General features: G+C 42.8%; 1 protein-coding gene across 1 annotated transcript in view; it reads right to left on the bottom strand.

The window, feature by feature from the left end:
• ITGAE (integrin subunit alpha E) overlaps positions 1-20,590 on the bottom strand; it is a 120,859-nt gene extending 100,269 nt beyond the window's left edge. The window contains exons 1-2 of the mRNA XM_040338624.1: positions 20,345-20,590; positions 5,255-5,372 (exon numbers count right to left, since the gene is read on the bottom strand). Of these exons, the coding sequence (XP_040194558.1) occupies positions 5,255-5,372; positions 20,345-20,429 (203 nt within the window). The 5' untranslated portion in view covers positions 20,430-20,590. The remainder of the gene's footprint in view (positions 1-5,254; positions 5,373-20,344) is intronic.
• Between the last annotated feature and the right edge of the window lie 2,535 nt (positions 20,591-23,125).

The following is a 23,125-nucleotide window of genomic DNA, read 5'->3' as shown; positions in this document are numbered from 1 at the left end:
CGAGGACACCACAACATACGAGAGATTACTATGGGACCCGACGGTACTATACAATAAGAAACTTAAGAAATTGTTGGAAAAGGCCGTCTCAGATAAGATCTTGACGAAAAGCGAATTCCTGTTCCTATATTCCAAGCACCCAGTAGTTCCACATTTCTATCATATTCCGAAGATCCACAAGAGCATAGAGAGACCACCGGGCTGACCGATCGTCGCGGGTATTGATAGTCTGTCCAGTAACCTAGGGAGCTACCTCGACTACTTCCTGCAAAACCTGGTGGTCAGTCTACCATCCTTCATCAAGGATTCGGGACATGCTTTGGAGATTCTGATGTCATACAAGTGGGAAAGAGGATACAGGTGGTTATCACTGGATGTGATATCACTTTACACGTGTATACAACACGAATTTGGGCTCAGAGCCATTGAATATTACCTGGCTGAGGCACGAAAATTCAATCCACGACAGGCACAGTTCATTCGTGATTGCATAGAATTCACTCTCACACACAATTACTTCTCCTTCCTAGACTGTTTCTATAGACAGATAAGGGGTACTGCCATGGGGGCCAGATTTGCCCCCAGTTATGCAAATCTTTTCATGGGATACTGGGAATCTAAATATATATGGGACAACAACCCTTTCGCAAAAAATCTAATACTATATTCACGATATATAGACGACATCCTAATCATATGGGATGGCAGCGACGAAGAGTTGGAAGGATTCCTGGCACACTGTGGTAGTAACCCCTTTGGGATTTCTTTTACACATGTGGTGGATAAAGAATCACTAATCTTCTTAGACCTTGAGTTGAGAGCAGATGAGAGCGGCATGATACTTTCAAAGACACATTTTAAATCAAGTGCGGGAAATTCTTATTTACATGCCTCAAGCCAACACCATCCAAGGTGGATAAGAAATATCCCCTTTGGCCAGTTTTGTCGCCTGAAACGAACCTGTACCCAGAAGAATGACTACGAAGCACAGAGTCTGATTCTGAGAGAGAAATTCAGAGAAAAAGGATATGGAGAAGCACACGTAGAGGAAGCCTTTCAGAAGTACCTCCAACTCTATGAGAACGATGGGTCAGTAAGCGGAAAAATCGTGAAACCTAAAGAGGGCGTAATATCGACAACACGCTTCTGTACTAGATATAACAGCAGAGCTTCCACTATACAAAAAATCTTTAAAAGAAATTGGAAGATTCTGACAGCAGACCCATTCCTCAAGACTTGCATTCCATCGCATCCCAATTTGGTCTTTAGAAGACCGAAGGAATTGAGAAGTATTGTGGCTCCTAGTAGAGTCAAGAAAAACAGTAGAAACAAAGGACTTGAAAGCCCCTGGTCCACGATCTTCGACCAGAAAGGAAGTTACAAATGTGGGGTGAACACATGTGGTAATTGCATACACATGCATCATAGAAAAAAAGAAGTTTTTGGGGTGGACGGAAGACGGCATAAGATCAAACAATTCATTAATTGTGGAATTGAGTTTGTGATCTATGGCATTATGTGCCCATGTGGCCTGCTTTACGTGGGGCGTACTTCACGACAACTAAGAACCAGAATGAATGAACATAGGAGCAGTATCTCCACAAAAAAAGATAAAGGCTCCATACCCAAACATTTTAGAGAAGTTCATGATGGAGAAGTGGAGGGCCTCAAAGTCTTTGGTATAGAGGCCATTCAAAATGACCTGGACAGGGGGAAAAAACATCAAATTCTCTGCAAAAGAGAAGCTTTTTGGATTTTCACTCTGGGCACTATGGTGCCGAATGGACTAAACGAAGAAATAGAACTGCACACTATAACATGAGCAGGAAGAGGAATAGTAATGCTCTTGTCCTCTTCCATTTCCCCCCCCCCCTCCTTCCCCCTGCCCGCATCCCCTCCCTTCAATTCCTTTCCCCCTCAAAATCATCCAAAATTATTCATATATTAATTTCCAAAGCAACCCTTTTTCCCTCAAAATAGATGGGAAATGTAGCCAGTGCAGTAGTAATTCATCTATTAATCATTTAGTAATGTAAAATAGATAAGAATTTAAATGGACTATTAATATTGAACACCCTTAAAAATGGATGTTTATGCCACCAGTCCATCGTGGCCTACATCCATTTAATCTTTAATTTATTTATTTTTATATATCTATTCTAGTCGATTCACAAAATCATATGTAGTACCAATTAGGGATACCTTTTGGTAGGTGTCCCTAGGGGCACTGTGGGAGGTTGTAACAGTATTATTGCACGGTTAGCTATGTAGATATCTGGAGGGTCTGCAGTCTTTCCATCTACCAATCACCTGGGACTTCTGTGAGTGCGTATCTATACCATTAAGGTTGGGCATATGACCATAGGTAACACTATTACTATCATTTTAATTGTGTGTTTTTTAACTGGATTAAATTGTGTTTTGTTTTTAACTGGATTTTAATAATTAATAATTAATTCTTTATGATTTATGTATTATGTGTCCATTTAAAATTTAAATTTTAATATAAATATATGTCTTTTATGTAATGGGTGTGCAATTTTACACTTGCACAAGTCTGGTGGCTCGCTCCACGTAATATACTTCCCCCCAAAATTCCCCCCCCCTTCCTTTTGGCGGTGGTTATCCACTGAAAAGGCCAGTCATATTATGGTATATATTTGTATTTTCATTCCTGTATACATTGCTGTGTCTAGTGCATTCTGGATGGTGTAATAACATTACTGATGGCTGGATATAGACATGGAGGGAGGGGAAGGGAAGGGTGGTGGACATGTGGGTGGGTTCCCGGATATGCACCTCCTCCTTTGTGGGAGGGGTGTTTTTTCCACTTACCTAAGTTAGTATTTATTGAGACAAGTCCCATGGTGAGGAAGCACTGCAGACCACCAAGCTCTGAGGAAAGGGGTTCTCCCCTGAAACGCGTCAGCCCTAGCCACGGTCACGGATCAAAACAATATCGTGTTATGCCGATAGTGTTGGTTCTTTGCTGCATTGTTACTCAAGGCCTGTTTTTAACACTCCCTTTGTGAGTATTATGATTTGTTTTTACTATTTTAATAAAATCTACCAATCAGTATCACACTAGGTCGGTGCGCCCTCCGGTTTCCTCTTTTTGTCTCTTTTAATCTCCCAAGATACATCTGCAAGGCAGCCAACCTGGCATAAGTTGATATTTCTCTGGGGCCTAACCAAAGCCAGGGGTTCATTCTGTGTTTCTTACTAACCCCAGGCATCAACTATTCTACTTAGATATTTAAGATTTCTGTATTTTTGTTTCAATGGTTTTTATTAAATGTTTTAGTAAGATTTCTGTATTTTAATTCCCTTTTAGTTTCATAAATGCAAATATTCATAACAAATCTTCTCTGTAAGCAATTTGTATTTGCACGTAGGCAAACTTCCTCCTTTCTGGAATAATATGATACTAAATGAATAAGTTAGGTTTGGGCCAATACCCTTTGCCTATCCACACAAATTTTACAGTCCTTACCCCTTCTAGGCTTTGTACCTCTAAAGCAGTCTTCTTTCTAAGGTATTAATCTGTGAAATATTAAAACTCTTTATATTGTTTAGCATTATCTGAGCATAATTTCAATGACTTTGTTGTAATTTTTAAAGTTTTCAGTAGATAAGTTTGAAATGTAAATTCAAAGTTATTTTGTAATTTTAAAGCGGAACAAAACCCTCAATCAACATTAAAGTACAACTACAGGCAAAACTCCTTTTTTTTTCCATTATGGATAGAGTAAGGAAGCTACTGCATACCTCCCAACCGTCCCGGATTCTGCGTGAATTTCCTGCGATTTGAAGTGTGTCCCGCAGTCCCGCGATCATAGCTAAATTCCCGCAGCCCAGTGCCAGAACAAGTGAGTGACATCTTGTCACCAGATACCCTAAGTTCTCCCGCGAGGTTCGGCAGTGTTCCGCATTTGGGCTGCGGTTCCCTGACACATACCAAAGTTGCAGCCACCCTAACTGATAACTGGTTGCTATGGCCGCCCCGCTTGGCGTCTAACAACCAGTGACGTCACACACTCACACACAAAGACTTCCAGAGCGAGGTTGTGTCAGTGTTACCCTGGCTCCACCCATCTTTTTCACTTCTCCGACTCCCGCGGTGACCACTCGGCGGCCTAATGCAGCTACAGGCAAGGTCTCTGGCTTTGAAGAGGAAGGATCGTGGAGCCATGGGGATGATGGCAGCGGCATCCATCTGCACTCTGGCCACCTCTGAGGTGGAGGACAGGCGGAGACGGTACATTGCAGCATGGACAGGACAGACCCGGCAGCACAACAGCAGGTCACACCTCCCCCCGTCAACAACGTTAATGCGAACTTGTGTAGATGACAACTTCAATGTGGTTTATCCCCCGCTCAACAACTTCAATTCGGCTTACCCCCCCCCCCCCGCTCAACAACTGTCCCGCAGTGGACTTTTAAAATGTTAGGAGGTATGCTACTGTTCGTTATTTTTTGCCATCTGTGCCCCTTTGGGGAGATTTACCTTCACTTTCTGTCCAATAGCCAAAACAGGAAGTGAGGGGAAATCTCTGCAAATAAGGGAATCCCTTGGGGGCCCCCGGGCCACCAGAACCAGTGTCCCCCCTGCAAGTTTTCCCCTCTGTTACTTTTCTGGAGACAGCCCAATTTGGGATTTTCTTTCATTTTCAATGATAATGGTAAACAGGACAAATAGAGAAGATGCATCTCCCTAATCGAGACACAGACAGCAATAAACTGACAGAAGTTCTAATCCATATCCACTCAATTTAAAACCAAAGAAAAATGTTGCCTTGAACTATTTCTAATCCTTATGCTGCTAATGTAACTTCTTTAGTTGCTTCCTGATGATGTACATTCCAGGAATCTTCATGTGCATTTTTTTCTTTTAACTGGAAGAGGGGCTTTCTCAGCTATAAGCACACCCTTTTGCCTGCATGCTTGAGCTAAAGGCAGATGGATTCCAGGAAGTAAATGCTACAAGATGGCTGCAACTTGAAATGCTAGGAGTTTTTTTTAAAAAAAGTGATTTCTCAACAAAATAAAACATAGTGACATGGAAAGATGGATGGATAGGGGTGTTTGCTTTGAATATTAAAAATGAATTAAATGGCATTTTCAGTTTGTGGTGCTCAGATACAGTTTAGATCCCCTTTCAGTTACATTTTTGCAGCTGACTAGGATAGCAACATACATTATTATGGCTTTTGAACAGTGTAAATGTCAAGAATTTTATATCAATAGCACTTACCCTTTCTCTGAATTTTCCTTGTACTGCATCACACTCTGTCCAAAGAGGGACTTTTGTCCCGCATTATAACTCCAAATCTTTCCTGTGTCAATATTGAAGCATCCAGAAGGGACCAGAACTGCAAAATGTATAAGAATAGATAGTTCAAGAACATCTCTATGGATATGAATGCATATGGCTTGCTCCAATTGTTCAGAGGTCCCTAATTTGGGAACATTTAAAGGAAACTTAAATACAAAAACAATATGTGGTTGTGCTGCCTAAATGCTTGTGCTACTTAAATAAAATAAAAATTAAACAATCATCAATCCTCATTCCATGATAGTAATTGCCATATCATAATGTGATTAAAAAGTGCCAAAAATTATTATAACTTAAAGTGGAGTTCCACCCATAAATATAACATTACATCAGTAGTTTTAAAAAAATGTCCTTAGTCCTTTTGAAAACATTTTTTTTTTTTAGATGCCTTCAAAGTGTTGTTGCTAGGCAGAATAGTTAATCTTCCCACTTCCTGCACCTAGGTGCTTAATGCTTCCTAACCTACACCGCACAGACTCCTGGGAATGTAGTGGGTGTAACTTTCCAGGAGTCTGTGCACTCCCCAGTCTCAAAGAATCATGTGACTTGGGCAGCACAGGTGCTGAAACCTGATCTGACAATGCTTGTGCAGCACTGAGCATGTGCGAGATTTGCAAGGCTGAAATCCAGGAAGTCATACAGTCTGGCTTCATGATGCCCACACTTAAGATGGCCCCAGTCAATTTCTATTTTATAAAGTGTCTAAATGCTGTAACAACCTAACAAAACGGACCTTAGTTTACAGACTAACTTTACTAGAATACATTAAGCTTGTGTATTACAGGGGTATTTATATTTAAAAAGTGAAATTGGGGCCGAAACTCCGCTTTAAAATCCGTGTTTCTCAACCTTTTTTCAGTCGAGGCACCCTTTAAAATTGTGGACAGTCTCAAGGCACCCCATTCTAAAATGTAAAAAACTATTCTAATAGTTTTACATAATGCGGCAGCATAGACACACATGGGACACCCAACATTAGAGGTGATTTATTCCTCCAAAGCAAATACACTTTTGCACACTGGTATCGACTAGTATTCCAATGTTTCTCCTCTCCCTCAGTTTCTCTCCATCACTCAGCTAATGTAACCCCAGTGTTTACAGAGAAGGCAGGGGAGGGTAAAACAAAGATGCTGTGCAGGTATTCAACACCCTTCTTTTCAACACTTATGACATCACTGGTTGTTATGATGCCAGTGGCTGGAAGTTTGAAATAGTGCAGAAAAAAACCTGTGGCTTTGTGCAACTAAACCACTGTATAGCTGTCTACCTGTAGAAGTTTCGGAGTCTCCCAATTATCATTGCATCTACTTAAGGGTGTCCTGGCCCTAACCCACTCTACAAAGTTCTGTTAAGAGACAATAAATCTCTTTTGCATTCAAAAAGTGTTTGGCGCATTCAAAAAGTGTCTGGCGCCCATCACTCCATCTTGCATCACACCCATGATGCCCTGTAACCCACTCTACAAAGACGGATGTAAGCTATCCCTGACTCTGGAGGTTACCGTTAGGCCTTTGGAGGTCCGTGACCTTGCTACATTTACTATTACAGTGTAAATGGCCAAAAAACATTTTCTGTTGAAACTTCAGCTTTAAAGGTTCCCCTGGTTTCAGAGCATTGCACCCACAATCAGTAGATCTTAGGTGTAATGTCAGGCTCCTGCAGACATGTTTTCCAACTTTGTGCCCATACCTCCATATAGGCTTTCAGTTATAAAACTAGAAGAATTGTGAATGAACTACAATGACACTCATCAGTGCACTCAAAGGTCATTAAGAACTACAAGCCATATACCACGGTGCCAGACTGGGCTTGTCGTTTTTTAAATCTCAAGTTTCTGTGAATTAATGGTGCAGCTCAGCAGGCAGATCCCTGCACAGCCACGCCAATTTTGAAAGGTGGCAGTTGGTGTGGGGAGAGGATCCCCTGCCCACTGTCAATGGGAGGGGGGATTGGGGTTTGGGGGGAGAGGTGGAGCATGTTACACGCTCAGTGTTGCCAACCTACCAGATTGAAATTTACTGGCACGACACCTGAAATTTACTGGAACAGACAGGTTTTTACTGGCATTTCACAAAAGTTACTAAATTACATTTTTAGGTGCAAATTTCAGTATTTAGGCTACAAACAAGTACGCTAGGCAAATAGCAATGTGATTTAAGGTAGATATTAAGTAGGGCTGTTACTGATCAAAATTTTTGTGTTCGATTAATCGATTTTTTTTTTACCGATTAATCGACTAATTTCGATTAATTATAACGCACATACAGATCCAACTACTTTTAGCTGATCTCCTTGCAGGCTGATTCCCAGCTACCAACCACTGGAAAAATGGATAGCAGGATACAAAAAACACACAAAGGCAGCGCTCGATGGGAATAGCATTAAAACTTTTATAGTCTTCAAGCAGGTAACAAAATAAATATTGCACTGGAGATAAAATCGATGTAGCTACATAAACTGTAAAAATGGTGCGAGTAATACCAAACGGTAGCAAAAGCAGTCATAAAAACACGTAGCTAAGTATGATACTGGTATAAAAATGTGTACAACGATGCCACTGCTGAATCAAGATGAGGAGAAGTTAACATCAGTCCGTCGGCATGTAGATGTCCCGTGAAGGGAACTATCACAACTCCCAGTGGATGGCTGTAGAATCCCAGATTGATAGAGGGAAGTGTAACAGCCCTTGCGTGTGGCAGATAGTAAGGTCCCGCCGACATGCAGATATGAAGGCACAGCAAAGGAGCCCCTCAGATGGACACGGCAAGCCCTGCCGGTGGCCGTGACATCACCGGATCTCTGACGGAACTCCCTGAAGCCGGCGGAGAGGTGAGTACAAATCAAAACAATTTTGATCGATCAAAAAAATTGAAGATTAATTGATGAATTAATAGTTAATTTCCACAGCCCTAATATTAAGGTAAAAAAACATATTTTTGTTATTTTCAATATAATAAGGGGAAATTATTTAGTCACATCTCCCCCTGCCTCCATCACCCTCTGCCACCAACACCCCCTGTCTTCATCCCCCTCTGTGGTGCCACAATCTCCCCCTTCCTCCAATCTCCCTCTGCCTCCAATCTCCCCCTGCCTCCAATCAACCCCCTGCCTCCATCGTCCCCTGCCTCCACCCCCTCTGCGGTGCCACAAACAACCCCTGTCTCCATCCCCCACCCTCTGCGGTGCCACCATCCCCCTCTGCACTGCCATTATCACCTCCTGGCACTAACACCCCCTGCCTCCAATCTCCCCCTGCCACCAATCTCCCCCTGCCTCCAATCTCCACCTGCCTCCATCCCTCTCTGTGGTGCCAACGCAGCCACCATCACCCCCTGCCTCAAATCACCCCCTGCCTTCAATCTCCATGCGCAGTTCCAAGCCGAACCGATCTTGGCTATTTTTACTGGCACATTCCCGCAACCACGGACATTTACGAACTGGGGGAAAAAAGTGCCCATTTTTCAAATCGGCGAGTAGGGGGGCGTGTTTCATTCAAATGAAGCACGTCCCCGTGCCGAACGAACTGCGCATGCGCCGTCCCTAAATTTCCCGCCGTGCATTGCGCTAAATGACGTCGCAAGGACGTCATTGTTTTGACGTGGACGTAAATTACGTCCATCCCGATTCACAGACGACTTACGCAAACGAAAAAAAAATTCAGATTAAACGCGGGAACGACGGCCATACTTAACATAGCAGGTTTAACTATACGCCACAAAACAGCAGCTTTAACTATATGCCGGAAAAAGCCGACTAGAGACGACGTAAAAGAATGCGACGGCCGCTCGTATGTTCGTGGATCGTCGGAAATAGCTAATTTGCATACTCGACGCGGAAAACGACGGGAACTCCACCCAGCGGACGCCGAAGTATTGCATCTAAGATCCGAAGGCGTTCGAAGCCTTACGCCTGTCAGATCTAACCCAGATGCCGTCGTATCTTGGTTTGAGGACTCAAACCAAAGATACGACGCAGGAAATTTGAAAGTACGCCGGCGTATCAGTAAATACGCCGGCGTACTCGCTCTGTGGATCTGCCCCTATAACTTTTGTGCAAACCAATCATAATACACTTATTGGGATTTTTTCACCAAAAATATGTAGCAAATAACATATTCGCCTAAACTGATGAAGAAATTACTCTCTTTGTGGATCTGCCCCTATGTGTTCACCTCTCCAATTGACCTACAAAGAATCGGTCCCAAAGCCCTTTCCCCGCCAGGGTCCTATCCACTGGTTTTGATTCTCTTCAAATTTACCAACAACTCTCCTCCAACCAAGGATCTTCAGTATTCCAGCCCCAGCTCTCCAGTCTATCAGTCTCCAGCTTTTCTGGGTTAATATGCTAACTAACCTAACTAACCTGTGTAAGAAAGATATATATACTTACCTATTTTCAGGCCACTTCAATCTGGTCATGTGATCTTTCTTGTGTCAGCCAGGGCAAGCTGTAGTGGAAAGGAGAGAGCACTCCAACAATAGCTAGTTAGGACTAGAGTAGTGACATCATCATCCATAGGCTTCAATTGCCCATCCGCTGTTGGTGTACATTCCGGTTCCCTGCAATCATGCTAGCTGGCTTTGATTACTGGATGATGTGACCGGACTGGAATGGCCTGAAAGTATATTCATCTTTCTTACACAGGTTAGTTAGCATAGGCGTTAGGATGGGAAGGGAACCTTTTTAAGGCTAGTTAGGTGTGAGCTGGAATTCCACTTTAATGGCAGGAACACCAGTTGTTATTTTATAGAAAGTTCAGATTTTGAAATGACAAACATATTAAAGCCAATATAAGATTTTAGTGACAGGTACCTTAAACATTTTATACATTTGACAATAAAAGACGCCTTGTTTTCTTCACAATATTGTGAAGTGCAGTCAGTGTTTAGAGCACCAGGCACCTACCACAAGAGGCTTCTGCAAGAACCATCAGGAAGCTGAAAGCCCCATGTGGTTCCTTAGCAACTGGTCGGGGAGCACTGCACTTGCTGTTTAATGTACTTGCTGTATTTCTAAACTTAGCTAATTGGTTCTTACAAGGAAAACACATTTCTACTGCTTATCCAGCACCCATATTCAAAATACTGTATATATTGCAAGAGACATCTTTGGAAGTTGAACTGAGCCTGAAAGAAATAAACATTCCTGGGGTATTTGTGATGTCATAGTTTTTAAAGTTTCCAATAGAATACAATCACATGGTACTGGTACACAAGTGCAACAAGTATATATGAACAATGTTGGACAGAAAAAAGTTTAAGGACCAAAAGAAAATGTTGTTTACAAAGCCAAAGTGAACCTCCGCTTTTCGGAACCTTCCCCCCCTCCGGTGTCACATTTGACATCTTTCAGGGGGAAGGGGGCGCAGATACCTGTATAAAACAGGTATTTGCACCACTTCCAGGTATAGACTCCCGTGGGTGTCCGGCCCCTCCGCGTCACCCCCCCTCCCCCCCCGGTATGTTCTGTGAAACACTCGGCTCCCAGAACACAGCGGGAACCCGTGGGAACTGCACAGCGCGACTCGTGCATGCGCAGTAGGGAACTGGGCAGTGAAGCCGCAGCACTTCACTTCCCGATCCCCTTACCGAGGATGGCGGCGGGGGAAGTCGAGAGCCGAGCTACCCCTCGGCTTCGGCTGCTGATGTCGCGGGCAACCTGGGCAGGTAAGTGTTCATTTTTTAAAAGTCAGCAGCAGCTGTTTGCCACCGCTTTAAAAACAGTACCAGACAGTCAGCCATTATATAACAATTGTAGATTAATGTTTTCACCATACCGGAACAACTAGTGAGTTTGCCACATCCCTGTGTACATAGAAAATTTGGAATACCCCCCAGTTGGAACTTTAAATTGGCAACAACACTAGAAGGTAATTAAAAAATTGTTTTATTATACAAAGTGAAAGATAAAAAAACATTACAAGATGATTGCTAAAACATACATTGACAATAAAACACAAATACAGATACTATTTCGCGTTGGGTACCGGAAAGCTTTTCTCGAACGTTGGTTACCGGAAAGTTGTTTTCAGATACTGGAGAGCAACTACTTAATATACATACCTTTATATTATATTGCAAGACAATTTGTTATCTGTATTTGTGTTTTATGTCAATGTATGTTTTCGCAATCGTCTTGTGATGATTTTTTTATCTTTCACTTTGTATAATAATAAAAAAAATGATTTGCCTTCTAGTGTTGTTGCCAATTTAAAGTCCCAACTGAGGGTATTCCAATTTTTCTATATAACATTTGGGTCCCCTGGTCCCAGGGCATGATTCGTTCTCTGAACCAAGGAGGGGCAAGGGAGAGATAAAGGGGGTATGGAGGATCAGGATGTGTTTGAGATCACAGGTTGGGGGGGGGGGGGGGACCAAATGGTTAAAGCTCTTATGCCTAGAGGTTCACGTAATCTGTGTCAAAGTTAGGAGATAAAAACAGGCATGGACAAGGTCAGTATTTGCACACTTGGTCAGAGGCCCTAGCTTCTGTTTTTCTTGGACCATATCCTGTGTAACACTTCACTTGGCCCAGTAAGAGAAAGATCAAAAGTTTGATGAAAATAAATCTGTGTTGCTCTACCGCTTTAGATTTTCAATATCAGGCCAACATCACCTATGAATAATGCATTGACAATAAATTAAATACACAAACATGTAAGGGAAAAAAGCGTCAGGAGAAAACTGTATATGAAGATCAATTTTCCAAATGTACCAACTCTAGTGCACCCTCACCGAGAGACAAAAGCCAAGGTAATGCCCGCTTACATATGCTGAAAGTGTTCACATGATGAAGATGGCCAGCGAGGCATGGACCACAACCCAGTTTGCAATCAGCTCAGAATTGAAATGAGAGCAGCAGGAGACATGAAGAGAGAAACAAAGTGATCAGGTAGTATAGCACTGTATGAAACTGCTGCATTTATTTAGTGGGTACTCACAAGACAATAAATGAAACAAGCTTGCAAGCACCGGTGGACATAATTAAGTCAGCAGCTTAGGCTCTGTACCTGTACTACTAGACTGGAAACAACACATAAATCAGAAAAGAATGCAATAATCAGTGCAATAAACAGTGCATATAAGCATTACCTGCAACGTGAAAAATAATATTATAACTAGTCTAGAGTGCACCCTAGGAGAATGGGCAGGTTATGTTGCAATGTCCCCTGACATTAGCATAAGCAATAGGTAAAGGTCTCTTTGTAGCAGCTGTAAAGGGACAGTCTTTAGTCCTAACTCTTCACCCAGCTATCATTGGGGCCCAGTTGTACCATTGGTGCACATGAGATAAGTTTCAGTCAAACCTGCATGAGGCAATAAGGCTACTAGATGGCTGTATGGTCAGTTCCTAAAGGGCTTAGTCTCTCTGGCAGCAGATAGTAAATCCCCACAGAAACTGCTCACCAGTTCTAGTGATAGTGCAGCTCACCATCCGGTCACACACAGCGATTAGTTCACTCTCTGCTCTGCACCCAGATGACTCTGGCTGTCAGCATCCGCAAACTCAGTATTCCAGGTTCTGCTCAGGCTGCTGATATACAGCAGTGATGGTGTACACAGAACAAAGATGTGCACTCTCCAGTTTCTATCATGACAAGTGGAAGCTGTGTCCTGTAAAGCTTATGAAAATGCAACTCTCTTCCCTCCTCCTGACAATCTCCCTTTGGGAGATGCAATTATAAAGCTCTTGATTACTGTAAAGTCTCTCCTCTGGACTAAAGTTCCCACAGTGCAGTGCTGTCTAACTCGTTCTGTGGAACTCTTCCTGCTCGGTGGCTCCCTCCTCTTGCTGATATAGCTGTTAACCAGTCCAGCACCACAGGCCATCAGCTACGGTGTATTGGCCGCCTCCATAAGGTATCACTATAGTGCTGAGCGAGCTGATTGTTGACCATCTATGCAAAGGAGAATTGAATTGTTTTTTAACATAGTAACCTTTGGCAACATTAAATCGATAAATAGTTCTGCTTACTGATTTTTGCCCGTTCATTTTGTCCACACAAGACTTGGCCCAAATAGCGCTCTTTTTTATGGTTGCTTCTCATTGTACACATTTCTATCCCATCTCTCCTGGTGTGTTCTTCCACATAGCAGCTTATTGGGCAGATATAGGACGCAAAGTTTTATTCCCACTGTCATATACATCCTGGTTTCCTGCGCCAGACTTGTTTTGCTGTTTTCATCAGCTACAGAGAGCAGCTGCAGCCAGTGTTTTTCTCCTTCTTCATGCTTTTTTATCGTCTTTATCGTCTTTGCATTATTCACGTGATGTATATTTGCGATCACAAGTTTCTGTCTTATGTTGATAATTTAAAGGGAAAGTGAAACACATATTTTTTATCTCATCAGATTTATTACCTTTTAGGTATAAGTCAGTGCAGTCTCTGTATCATTATATTTATTAAAGGTTTAATTTTACTTTACTGAGCATTAATTTCCAAACAATTTGGTCAATATCAGTGGCAGCTGGTGCTAAACATTTCGGGGGGGGGGGGGCATGGCAAACTAACAGAGACTCCCTGGCCAATCGGGTTTCAGGATAGGAACCACTTCCTGGTTGGGTGGGAGGAGAATCAGGAAGACAATAGCAAATAATAATTTGCTCTGCGCCCCGAGCCCACTCCTTTTTGAGGCCAATCGGAGCCTGAAGACCTGTACACACAGGCCAGAATCTCGTCAGGAAAAAACCCTTGTTTTTTCTAACGAGATTATTGGCAAGAATCTCTTGCCATCTTGAAAGGCAAGAACGCGGTCACATCATCGCGTACGACGAGCATGCGCTCATCACATTTGATGCCGTTGCCGCCATCTTGCGGCGACGGCAAAAACTGTTTGAATCACTGCACCCAGGACCCTGCATAAAGATTAGGGACCGGATGCATGGATTAGGGGGATGGAGCCCCTGTGCCCCGTATGGATGGGATTGCAACTGTTCAATATACTAAACACTCACCACACTCACCACAGGGCTCACCAGTTAATAATGGCTCACCACAGTAAATAAGTCACTAGAAGGAATTGGACCTTTAGAAGGTCAGGTGGCTTCATATTCAAGAGCACATATTTGGGACAGGGGTGGAGAGGACCTGGTCCCAAGTAATTTGGTCAACATACTGAACACTTCCATACAGAACTGGTGAACCACAGGGCTCGTCCACTATCTATGATAAAAATAATCCCCCTCTGTCCACATCCTTGGAAGCACAGGAGTGAGTGCAAGGATATAGTATGCAATTCTAACACACACCATATACCACTGTGTGACTAGTTTGCTATTAAATTTGGTCTCTAATATATTACATAAACTAGATTTAATGTTGGCTTGTCCTCTAAGTCCACAATGTGAAAGGAATGTCGGGACAGTGGTGCATATGATGTTGAGATGCCCTAAGTTGGTGTATTGGACACTATTAATAATGTGTTTAGAGTTTATATTCAGATGGTACCCAAGATATGTGTTTTGGGTGGCTGAATAGAGAAGCATTTACTTCTCAGATTTGTATGGCTACTGTATCATTCGTCTGCTATTTATAGCAAGAAAATTTATAGCGCAGAAGCTACATTTATAGCGCCTCTCTATCATTCGTCTGCTATTTATAGCAAGAAAATTTATAGCGCAGAAATGGATTTCCATGGCTCGCCTCCCCCAACCCACTCTCTATGGGTAAAAGCAGTAAACAACGTCTTACAAAGAGAATACATTGTTTATGAACACAGTGCTTGTCCAGATACATTTACTAAATTGTTGTACAATTGGCTGGCCATGCCAGGATTTACTATGGTACAGTTAGTTAGGGATAGGCTGTTAGGGTGAAGAACATAAGGGGGTATTTTTGCTGCCTTTTTTTTTTGGTAGATAATATTGTGGGTAGTTCACTAGTAGTTGAGGGATTAAAGTTAGTGGAAATAAATGCATGCGAAGTATGGGATTGTTACAGATATAAATAGGAGTGAAAAGATATACTGCACTTGGAAAGTTGAATAATTAATTAATGAGTAAAGGGAAGTCTAGGGAAAATGTGGAGAATCTCTCAGACATTTGGAGAATCTTAAATAAATGTTGTATTTAAATAATGGATAAAAACACTTAGCCATGTGGTATATATAATATAATTTAAGATGTTTGAAGGGAATGGGTTTTAAGAGGGTGAATAGAGTCTATGTTTGTTGATAAATAAATATGTATATATTGTAGGCTATGAAAAAATGGAAAACTGAAGTCAAAAGTTTGGGCAATATGAATTGTGTATATGTTTTGTGAAAATGAAAAAGAAAAAGAAAAGTTTAACCACTTCGTACCCCGGCCTTTGTAAAATGACGGCTACAAGGTGGCGCTACAATTCTGTGAGGCCATCATATGACGTCCTCGGGCCTCCCGGCTGCTAGGGGGCACGCATTTGCGAGCCCAGGGGCCGCGATGTCTGCCAGGTACCCACAAACAGCAGTTACAGAGCAGGGACGTGGAGCTCTGTGTGTAAACACAGAGCTCCACGTCCTGTCAGGGAGAGGAGACCAATGGTGTGTCCCTTGTACATAGGGACACTGATCAGTCACCTCCCTCAGTCAGTCCCCTCCCCCCACAGTAAGAATCACCTAGCAGGGCACACATTTAACCCCTTGATCACCCCCTAGTGTTAACCCCTTCCCTGCCAGTCACATTTATACAGTAATCAGTGCATATTTATAGTACTGTTCGCCGTATAAATATGAATGGTCCCAAAAATATGTCAAAAGTGTCCGATGGGTCCGCTATAATGTCGCAGGTCTGACAAAAATCGCAGATCGCCGCCATTACTAGTAAAAAAAATAATACAAAAAATGTCATTCTATCCCCTATTTTGTAGGCGCGATCATTTTTGTGCAAACCAATCACTATACGCTTATTGTGATTTTTTTTAACCAAAAATATGTAGAAGAATACATATCGGCCTATACTGAGAAAAAAATATAAAAAAAAAAAAAATGGATATTTATTATAGCAAAAATTCAAAAATATTGTGTTTTTTTCAAAATTGTTGATATTTTTTTGTTTAGAGCGCAAAAAATTAAAACCGCAGAGATGATCAAATACCACCAAAAGAAAGCTCTATTTGTGGGAGAAAAAAGAACGTCAATTTTGTTTGGGAGCCACGTCGCACGACCGCGCAATTGTCAAGTGTGACAGTGCTGAAAGCTGAAATTTTGCCTGGGCAGGAAGGTGGTATATTTGCCCAGTAAGCAAGTGGTTAATAAAGATGATCTAATTTCAATATTGGCTAGGATATGAGACAAGTTTTCATTAGTGATTTCAGAGGCCCATTGCTGTGTGTAGGTCAGTCATTTCTGTGTTGATGTCTGTAGATGTTTGTAAACCATGGAGATTAGACCTAGAATTGGGGAAGTGATACCAGAATGTTGGTTTTGTAAATGTCTTGATCATGAACATAAAAGGGAATCCAAAATACCAGTGCTCACCACACTCTTCAAACTCCTGTGCACCACTTCTAATATGAAGTAAAGATGTGCCCTCACCCCTTAACTATACCACCTATAGGCACAATAGGTTAAAAGAGCATTCCCCCACTCTTTTGCGGTTAATCTGGTCAGAACAACTCTGGATCTCCATTCACTCAATGGTGTTCTGGTGGGTTAACTGCATGATAAGCTAAGAACCACAAAGGAGCTACTATAGTGTAGTACTTTTAAACCTTCATTCATTTATAAAAAATTACTTGTATTTTTACAAGTTTTAAATTTTACAAGTACCACTGCCGTCTGTCCGGCTCCAAACGCTGTGACATTTGGAGCCGAACAGACGAGCGGCCATACAGCTGATTGCTTGAGTCCTGACTCAGTCCTGAACCTCGCAGCAGCTGGCGAGAGAGGGGAACCCGAAAGCGCTGCGGGGGGAGGCCAGGAGAACACACAGGGGGCCTGGGGCAGCAGGACTTGGATAGGAGGGGTGGCAGGGCGGCATATAGAAAATCTGATCCCCTCCATTTTCCTCCTGCAGCCTCTGAATGCATGTGAGAAGGAGTAGGAGAAGCAGGTTTTCAGTGGTTTCAGGAGGAAAATGGAGGGCATTGGTTCCTCTATATGCCGCCGCCCCTCCTATCCAGGTGTGCAGGGAACCCACACGTGCCCTCTGGAGCATTGGGCTGGGTCGAAATCGCGACCCCTTCAGGTACATATATCAGAACATTTCAGTGCCAGAAAGTTTCTGATCTTTTTGCATTATCTGTAAAAGTTTAACTCTGTTAGCTGCGATCAACTTATGTCTTTTACATAGCTAGAATCAACTTAGGCACCTCTCAGAGTCAGGGCCCTGAAGCTGGCTGGAATTTTTTAGGCAGGCCAGGATTGTAAGTGAAAGCCATCAGGAGTTTACCTAGGGAATGCAAACACTCAGGCCCCGTACACACGACCGAGGAACTCGACGTGCCAAACACATCGAGTTCCTCGTCGAGTTCAGTGTGGAAGCCGCCGAGGAACTCAGCGGGCCGACTTTTCCCATTGACTAACGAGAAAATAGAGAACATGTTCTCTTTTCGGCCCGACGAGTTCCTCGACGGGTTCCTCGCTGAAAAGTGTACACACGACCGAGTTTCTCGGCAGAATCCAGCTCCGACCGAGTTTCTGGCTGAATTCTGCCGAGAAACTCGGTCATGTGTACGGGGCCTCAGAGTCAGGGCCCTGAAGCTGGCTGGAATTTTTTAGGCAGGCCAGGATTGTAAGTGAAAGCCATCAGGAGTTTACCTAGGGAATGCAAACGCTCATACTACTTAAATGCATACCAGACCTGCATGGTATGCTTTAGAATAGGATTGAAAAAATGCGGTCGCCCCATAAGATTAACCATGGGGGGCTGTGTATATGGATAAGATCACATTCTATAGCTTCTGGCACCACTCCTTCGCAGCATGCAGGAATTTAGGTAAGCTGAATAAGTCTGATAACATTTGGCTAGAAGTAGAACTATAGGCAAAAAAAAAAATCATTTTGGATAGAGCAAGGGACGGTTATAACCCCTGTCAGATTTTTTTGTTGCTATCCTTCACTTCCTGTCCTATAGCCAAACAGGAAATGAGAAGAAATCCCTGCAAATGAAGGGAATTCCTTGGGGACTCCTAGGTCACCAGAAGGCGTTTTTACAGCGCTTTCAATTAATTTCAATGGAGAGGGGCATTTTTGGAGCGTTTTTTTTCAGCGCCCAAAAGGACTCAGTGTGAACGGGTCCATTGAGATGCATGGAGCACATTTTATGAGCATTTTAATAGTGCTATTTTTAACACTAAAACGCTGTAAAAAACACTTCAGTGTGAAAGGGGTCTAATAGAGAAGAGAGGTGCCTCTAAGTGTAGCAATAAGTTGCTAAATGTTGTACCTTCATTAACCTCCCTGGCGGTATGATTCTTTCAGAAAAAAGGTGCTGAAAGCGGTACCATTATTTGCAAGGAAATTTGGCGTTTTATATTGTAGGCCTGTAATTTTTAGAAATAACTCACTTAAATCTGACCAAACAAGATTCTAATAGGCATCCCGGGTATGACATTTTTTTAAAAATAAAATTATAAATTATAATATAATAAATAATTATAAATAATTATAACAAATAATAATATCATTATAATAAAAATTATTCAATAATGTAATCAACTCAAAATCACTGAAATTTGCTCAGTTGCAGAATTGTTGCTGTCTTTTTTTTTTTTTTTATGACGAATTTCCCCACAAATCGCTATCGCACAATTCTGCAAGTGATTATAATTTATTATCGCTGTTTTCTAGCTGCTCTAAAACCACTTTTGATATAAAGGGACACTTTTGGTTGCTATGGACAATCTACAGTTTGCAGGCAGAAAGAAAAGTTTTTATTATATAAAAGTACATGCAGGACACTGGGCAGACCACTAGGGACAAGGGGGGTGTGTATTATTTACATACAGTACTGTAATCTATAAGATTACAGTACTGTATGTAAGGTGTTTGTTTACCTTTTTGAATTTGGCGCCGTTCTCCGCTCCCGTGCGTCGTAACGTCGCAGGTAACGGAGATCAGCGGCACAGGAGGACGCTGTGTGAATCGAGCGAGGTCCCGCTCGCTCACACAGCGCGGTGGCATCGCTGGATCCAGGGACAAGGTAAGTAAACACTCCCTGTGGATCCAGCAAGGCGAGCCCGAGTCTGACTCGGGGTTACCGCTCGCAGCATGAAAATCTAACCCCGAGTCAGACTCGGGAATACCGCCAGGGGGGTTAAATGTAACCATATTGCTACATTTAAGGGCGCCTCTCCTCTCTTTTATACTCAGTTTTGACATGAAGCTACTCTTATATCAAGACATCGCTTGTATATCAAGTCACAATTTATAAAAAAAAATTGCTTGTCTTGCAAAACGTTCTCAAACCAAGTTACTCTCAAAACAAGGTTTTACTGTACATGGCAAAACAAGCTACAATTTATCATTTAAAAAAAATGTATACGGGTTTACAGTTCCAGTAATGTACTTTTGCTAATATTTTAAATATGTGGTGCAAGACATTATAGTAATTATTATGCTTATGAATCTTGACATTTATTACCAAGTTGCTTTAAAATAGCTGTCACTGAATATAGCAGATGTTATGTTCTTTCCCTTTAAAATATAGCGTACTCCATTCCTGAAAATGGCAATGCGATTCAAGACAACAAAGTAATGCATTTTATATATACGTCATTTATAACCTTTTTTGCATGGGTATCACAGGGCATATATTTGGCTGCTATTTAAATTTTGTTTGCTGTTAGGAGCGCCTTTGAACACCTATCGATTCTTAGCTACAACTCTTAAAATAATTTTTGCACAAATATCTGCAAAATTCATACAAAGCAACAAATTAAACACGCTTTGGGTAACGCAAAGTATGTGACAATAACCTTTACACACATAGTGGGGGAAAAAAATATACCATTTTCAAAGTTACATTCTAAGTTTTGCTCTAATTCTTCCATTTGTTATATAAAGACTGATAAATTAGAAAATATCTTACGCAGTAAAAAAATGAAGCATCCTGTTTGTGATCCAGTCCAGATGGTTCCAGTGGGCCCAGACCAATCATTCCATTGTAGATCCATCGTTGTACTGTGTGTAGTATTCAGAGACTCTCTTCGGAGAAGAGTCAGGGGTGGGAAACGACTTTGCAATGCAGCTTTCTGAGGCTTGTGGCGTGTCCGTGTCTGCTGTATTCTACTGTGTTCTTCCCAGTAACCACTCTTTCACTACTAGATTAGAGGAACTGGCTGTTCTGATAAGAAAAAAGGCTTATTTAAAAATAAAAGGTTTACAAAAAAGTTATCTTAATAAAGCTACAGGATGCAGTGATTTTGCAACCTAAAAGCTTACATTTATTTTTTTTCTAAAGATTATTTTATGTTATAATGCCATGAAAGTCTGATATTTTGTCACAGATTTCCATATTGCAACTTAACCACTTCAATACCGGGCACTCCCCCCCCCCCCCTCCTGCCGAAGACAATCTTCAGATTTCAGCACTGTCACACTTTGTATGACAATTGCGCGGTCATGCAACACTGTACTCAAACAAAATTCGTACCAGTGGCGGTGCGTCCATAGAGGGCGCCCCCTCTCGCTCCTGCAACGCCACTGAATACAATTCATGGATACATGTCGCTGCCGCCCACTATTCAGATGGCCTGGTGAGCGACAGCCATCTGAATAACGGCAGCTGGTTGGCTTAAGAAGTGCCTATCAGAGCCAGCGGGCTGTAATCGGGTTCCTAATAGTTAACCAGGGGACGTACGGGGGGTGCGTTCCCTGGCTAACACTGACAGGCGTCTCAGCCAATCAGGTTCACCGGTTCTGGTTACTGATAACCTGATTGACTGAAGCATCATCGAGGGCAGGAGAAGACATTGAGGAACGGTGGAAGCAGGATGGCTGACCCCAGAAAGGTAAGTTCCGGGTGGGGAGGGGGGCATTTTACAGGGCACAGTGGCAGCATTTAACAGGGCACAGTGGCGCTAATTTATGGGCACAGTGGCGCTTATTTATGGGCACGGTGGTGACAATTTATGGGCACGGTGGTAACAATTGATGGGCACGGTGGTGACAATTGATGGCACAGTGGTAACAATTGATGGCACAGTGGCTGCGTTTGGCATGGCACAGTGGTGACAATTGATGGGCACAGTGGAAACAATTGATGGGCACAGTGGCTGTGTTTGATGGCATGGCATGACACAGTGGTGACAATTGACGAGCACAGTGGCGATAAATGATGGCACAGTGGCTGCGTTTGATGGCATGGCACCGTGGCTGCATTTGATGGCATGGCACAGTGGCAACAATTGATGGCACAGTGGAGACAATTGATGGCACAGTGGCGACAATTGATGGCATGGCAGAGTGGTGACAATTGATGGGCACAGTAGCTGCGTTTGATGGGCACAGTGAGGCCTCGTACACACGACCGAGTAACTTGTCGGGCGAAACACATAATTTTCCTCGTCGAGTTCCTTGTTAGGCTTGTCGAGGAACTCGACAAGCTTGCTTTGCGTACACACTGTCAAGACAAAATCTCCTCGTTCTCAAACGCGGTGACGTACAACACATACAACGGCAGGGGAAGTTTGATTCCACTGGCACAACTCTTGGGGCTGGTTTTGCTAATCTCATGTGTTTGCGTGTTAAATAAAAGTTTGGTAAGAGAAGATTTGCACTTTTCAGTCTGTTACAGCTTTAAAAATGTGTTATCTCCATTACAAATGCTACTTTTACTCCCGTCTCATACTTTATTCTGAGCAAGCGCGGGTTTCTTAGCATACACGCGCTTGAGTTTCTCGTTGGAAACCAGCCCGACCAGGAACTCGACGAGCCAATTTGAGACTCTCGTTGAGGAAAAAGAGAACTTGTTCTCTTTTTGGCTCGTCAAGTTCCTCGACAGTTTCCTTGATGAAAAACGTACACACGACCAGTTTCCTTGGCAAAAAAGCTCTCCCACCATGTTTCTTGATGGGTTCTGCCAAGGAAACTGGTCGTGTGTACGAGGCCTTAGGCCCCGTACACACGACCAGTTTCCTCGGCAGAATTCAGCTTCCGACCGAGTTTCTGGCTGAATTCTGCCGAGAAACCCGGCCGTGTGTACACTTTCGGCCGAGGAAGCCGACGAGGACCTCGGCGAGGAAATAGAGAACATGTTCTCTATTTCCTCGTTGTTCTATGGGAGCTCTCGGCCCGCCGAGAGGTCCTCGCGGCTTCAGGGCTGAACTGGCCGAGGAACTCGATGTGTTTGGCACGTCGAGTTCCTCGGCCGTGTGTACGGGGCCTTAGGCTGCAATTGTTTTTTTTTTTCGTTTGTTTGCGCCCCCCAAAAAATGTTGAGCACCAGCCGCCACTGATTTGTACAATTTTCTTCCCACAAATAGAGCTTTCTTTTGGAGGTATTTGTTCACCTCTGGGGGTTTTATTTTTTGCTTAACAAACTAAAAAAGACAGACATTTTTGAAAAACAAAAAGCTTTTCTTTGTTATAAAATTTTGTTTTCTCCTTCACTGACGGACACTAATGAGGCTGCACTGATGGACACTGTTGAGGCAACACCGATGGGCACTGATAAGGTGGCACTGATGAGGAGGCACTAATCTGTAGAATTGATGGGCACTGATATGCAGCACTAATGGGCACTGATAGGCAGCACTGATGGGCACTAATAGGTGGCATTGATCGGCACTAATAGCGGCACTCATGGGCACTGACAGGCAGGACTGATGGGCAGCACTGATGATGAGATACTGACAGTCATTACTGATAG

The sequence above is a fragment of the Rana temporaria genome, chromosome 2 (genome assembly GCF_905171775.1).
Source record: "Rana temporaria chromosome 2, aRanTem1.1, whole genome shotgun sequence".
NCBI lineage: Eukaryota > Metazoa > Chordata > Amphibia > Anura > Ranidae > Rana > Rana temporaria.
Note: the sequence above shows the minus strand (reverse complement) of the source record. Positions and strands in the feature narration are given on the sequence as shown.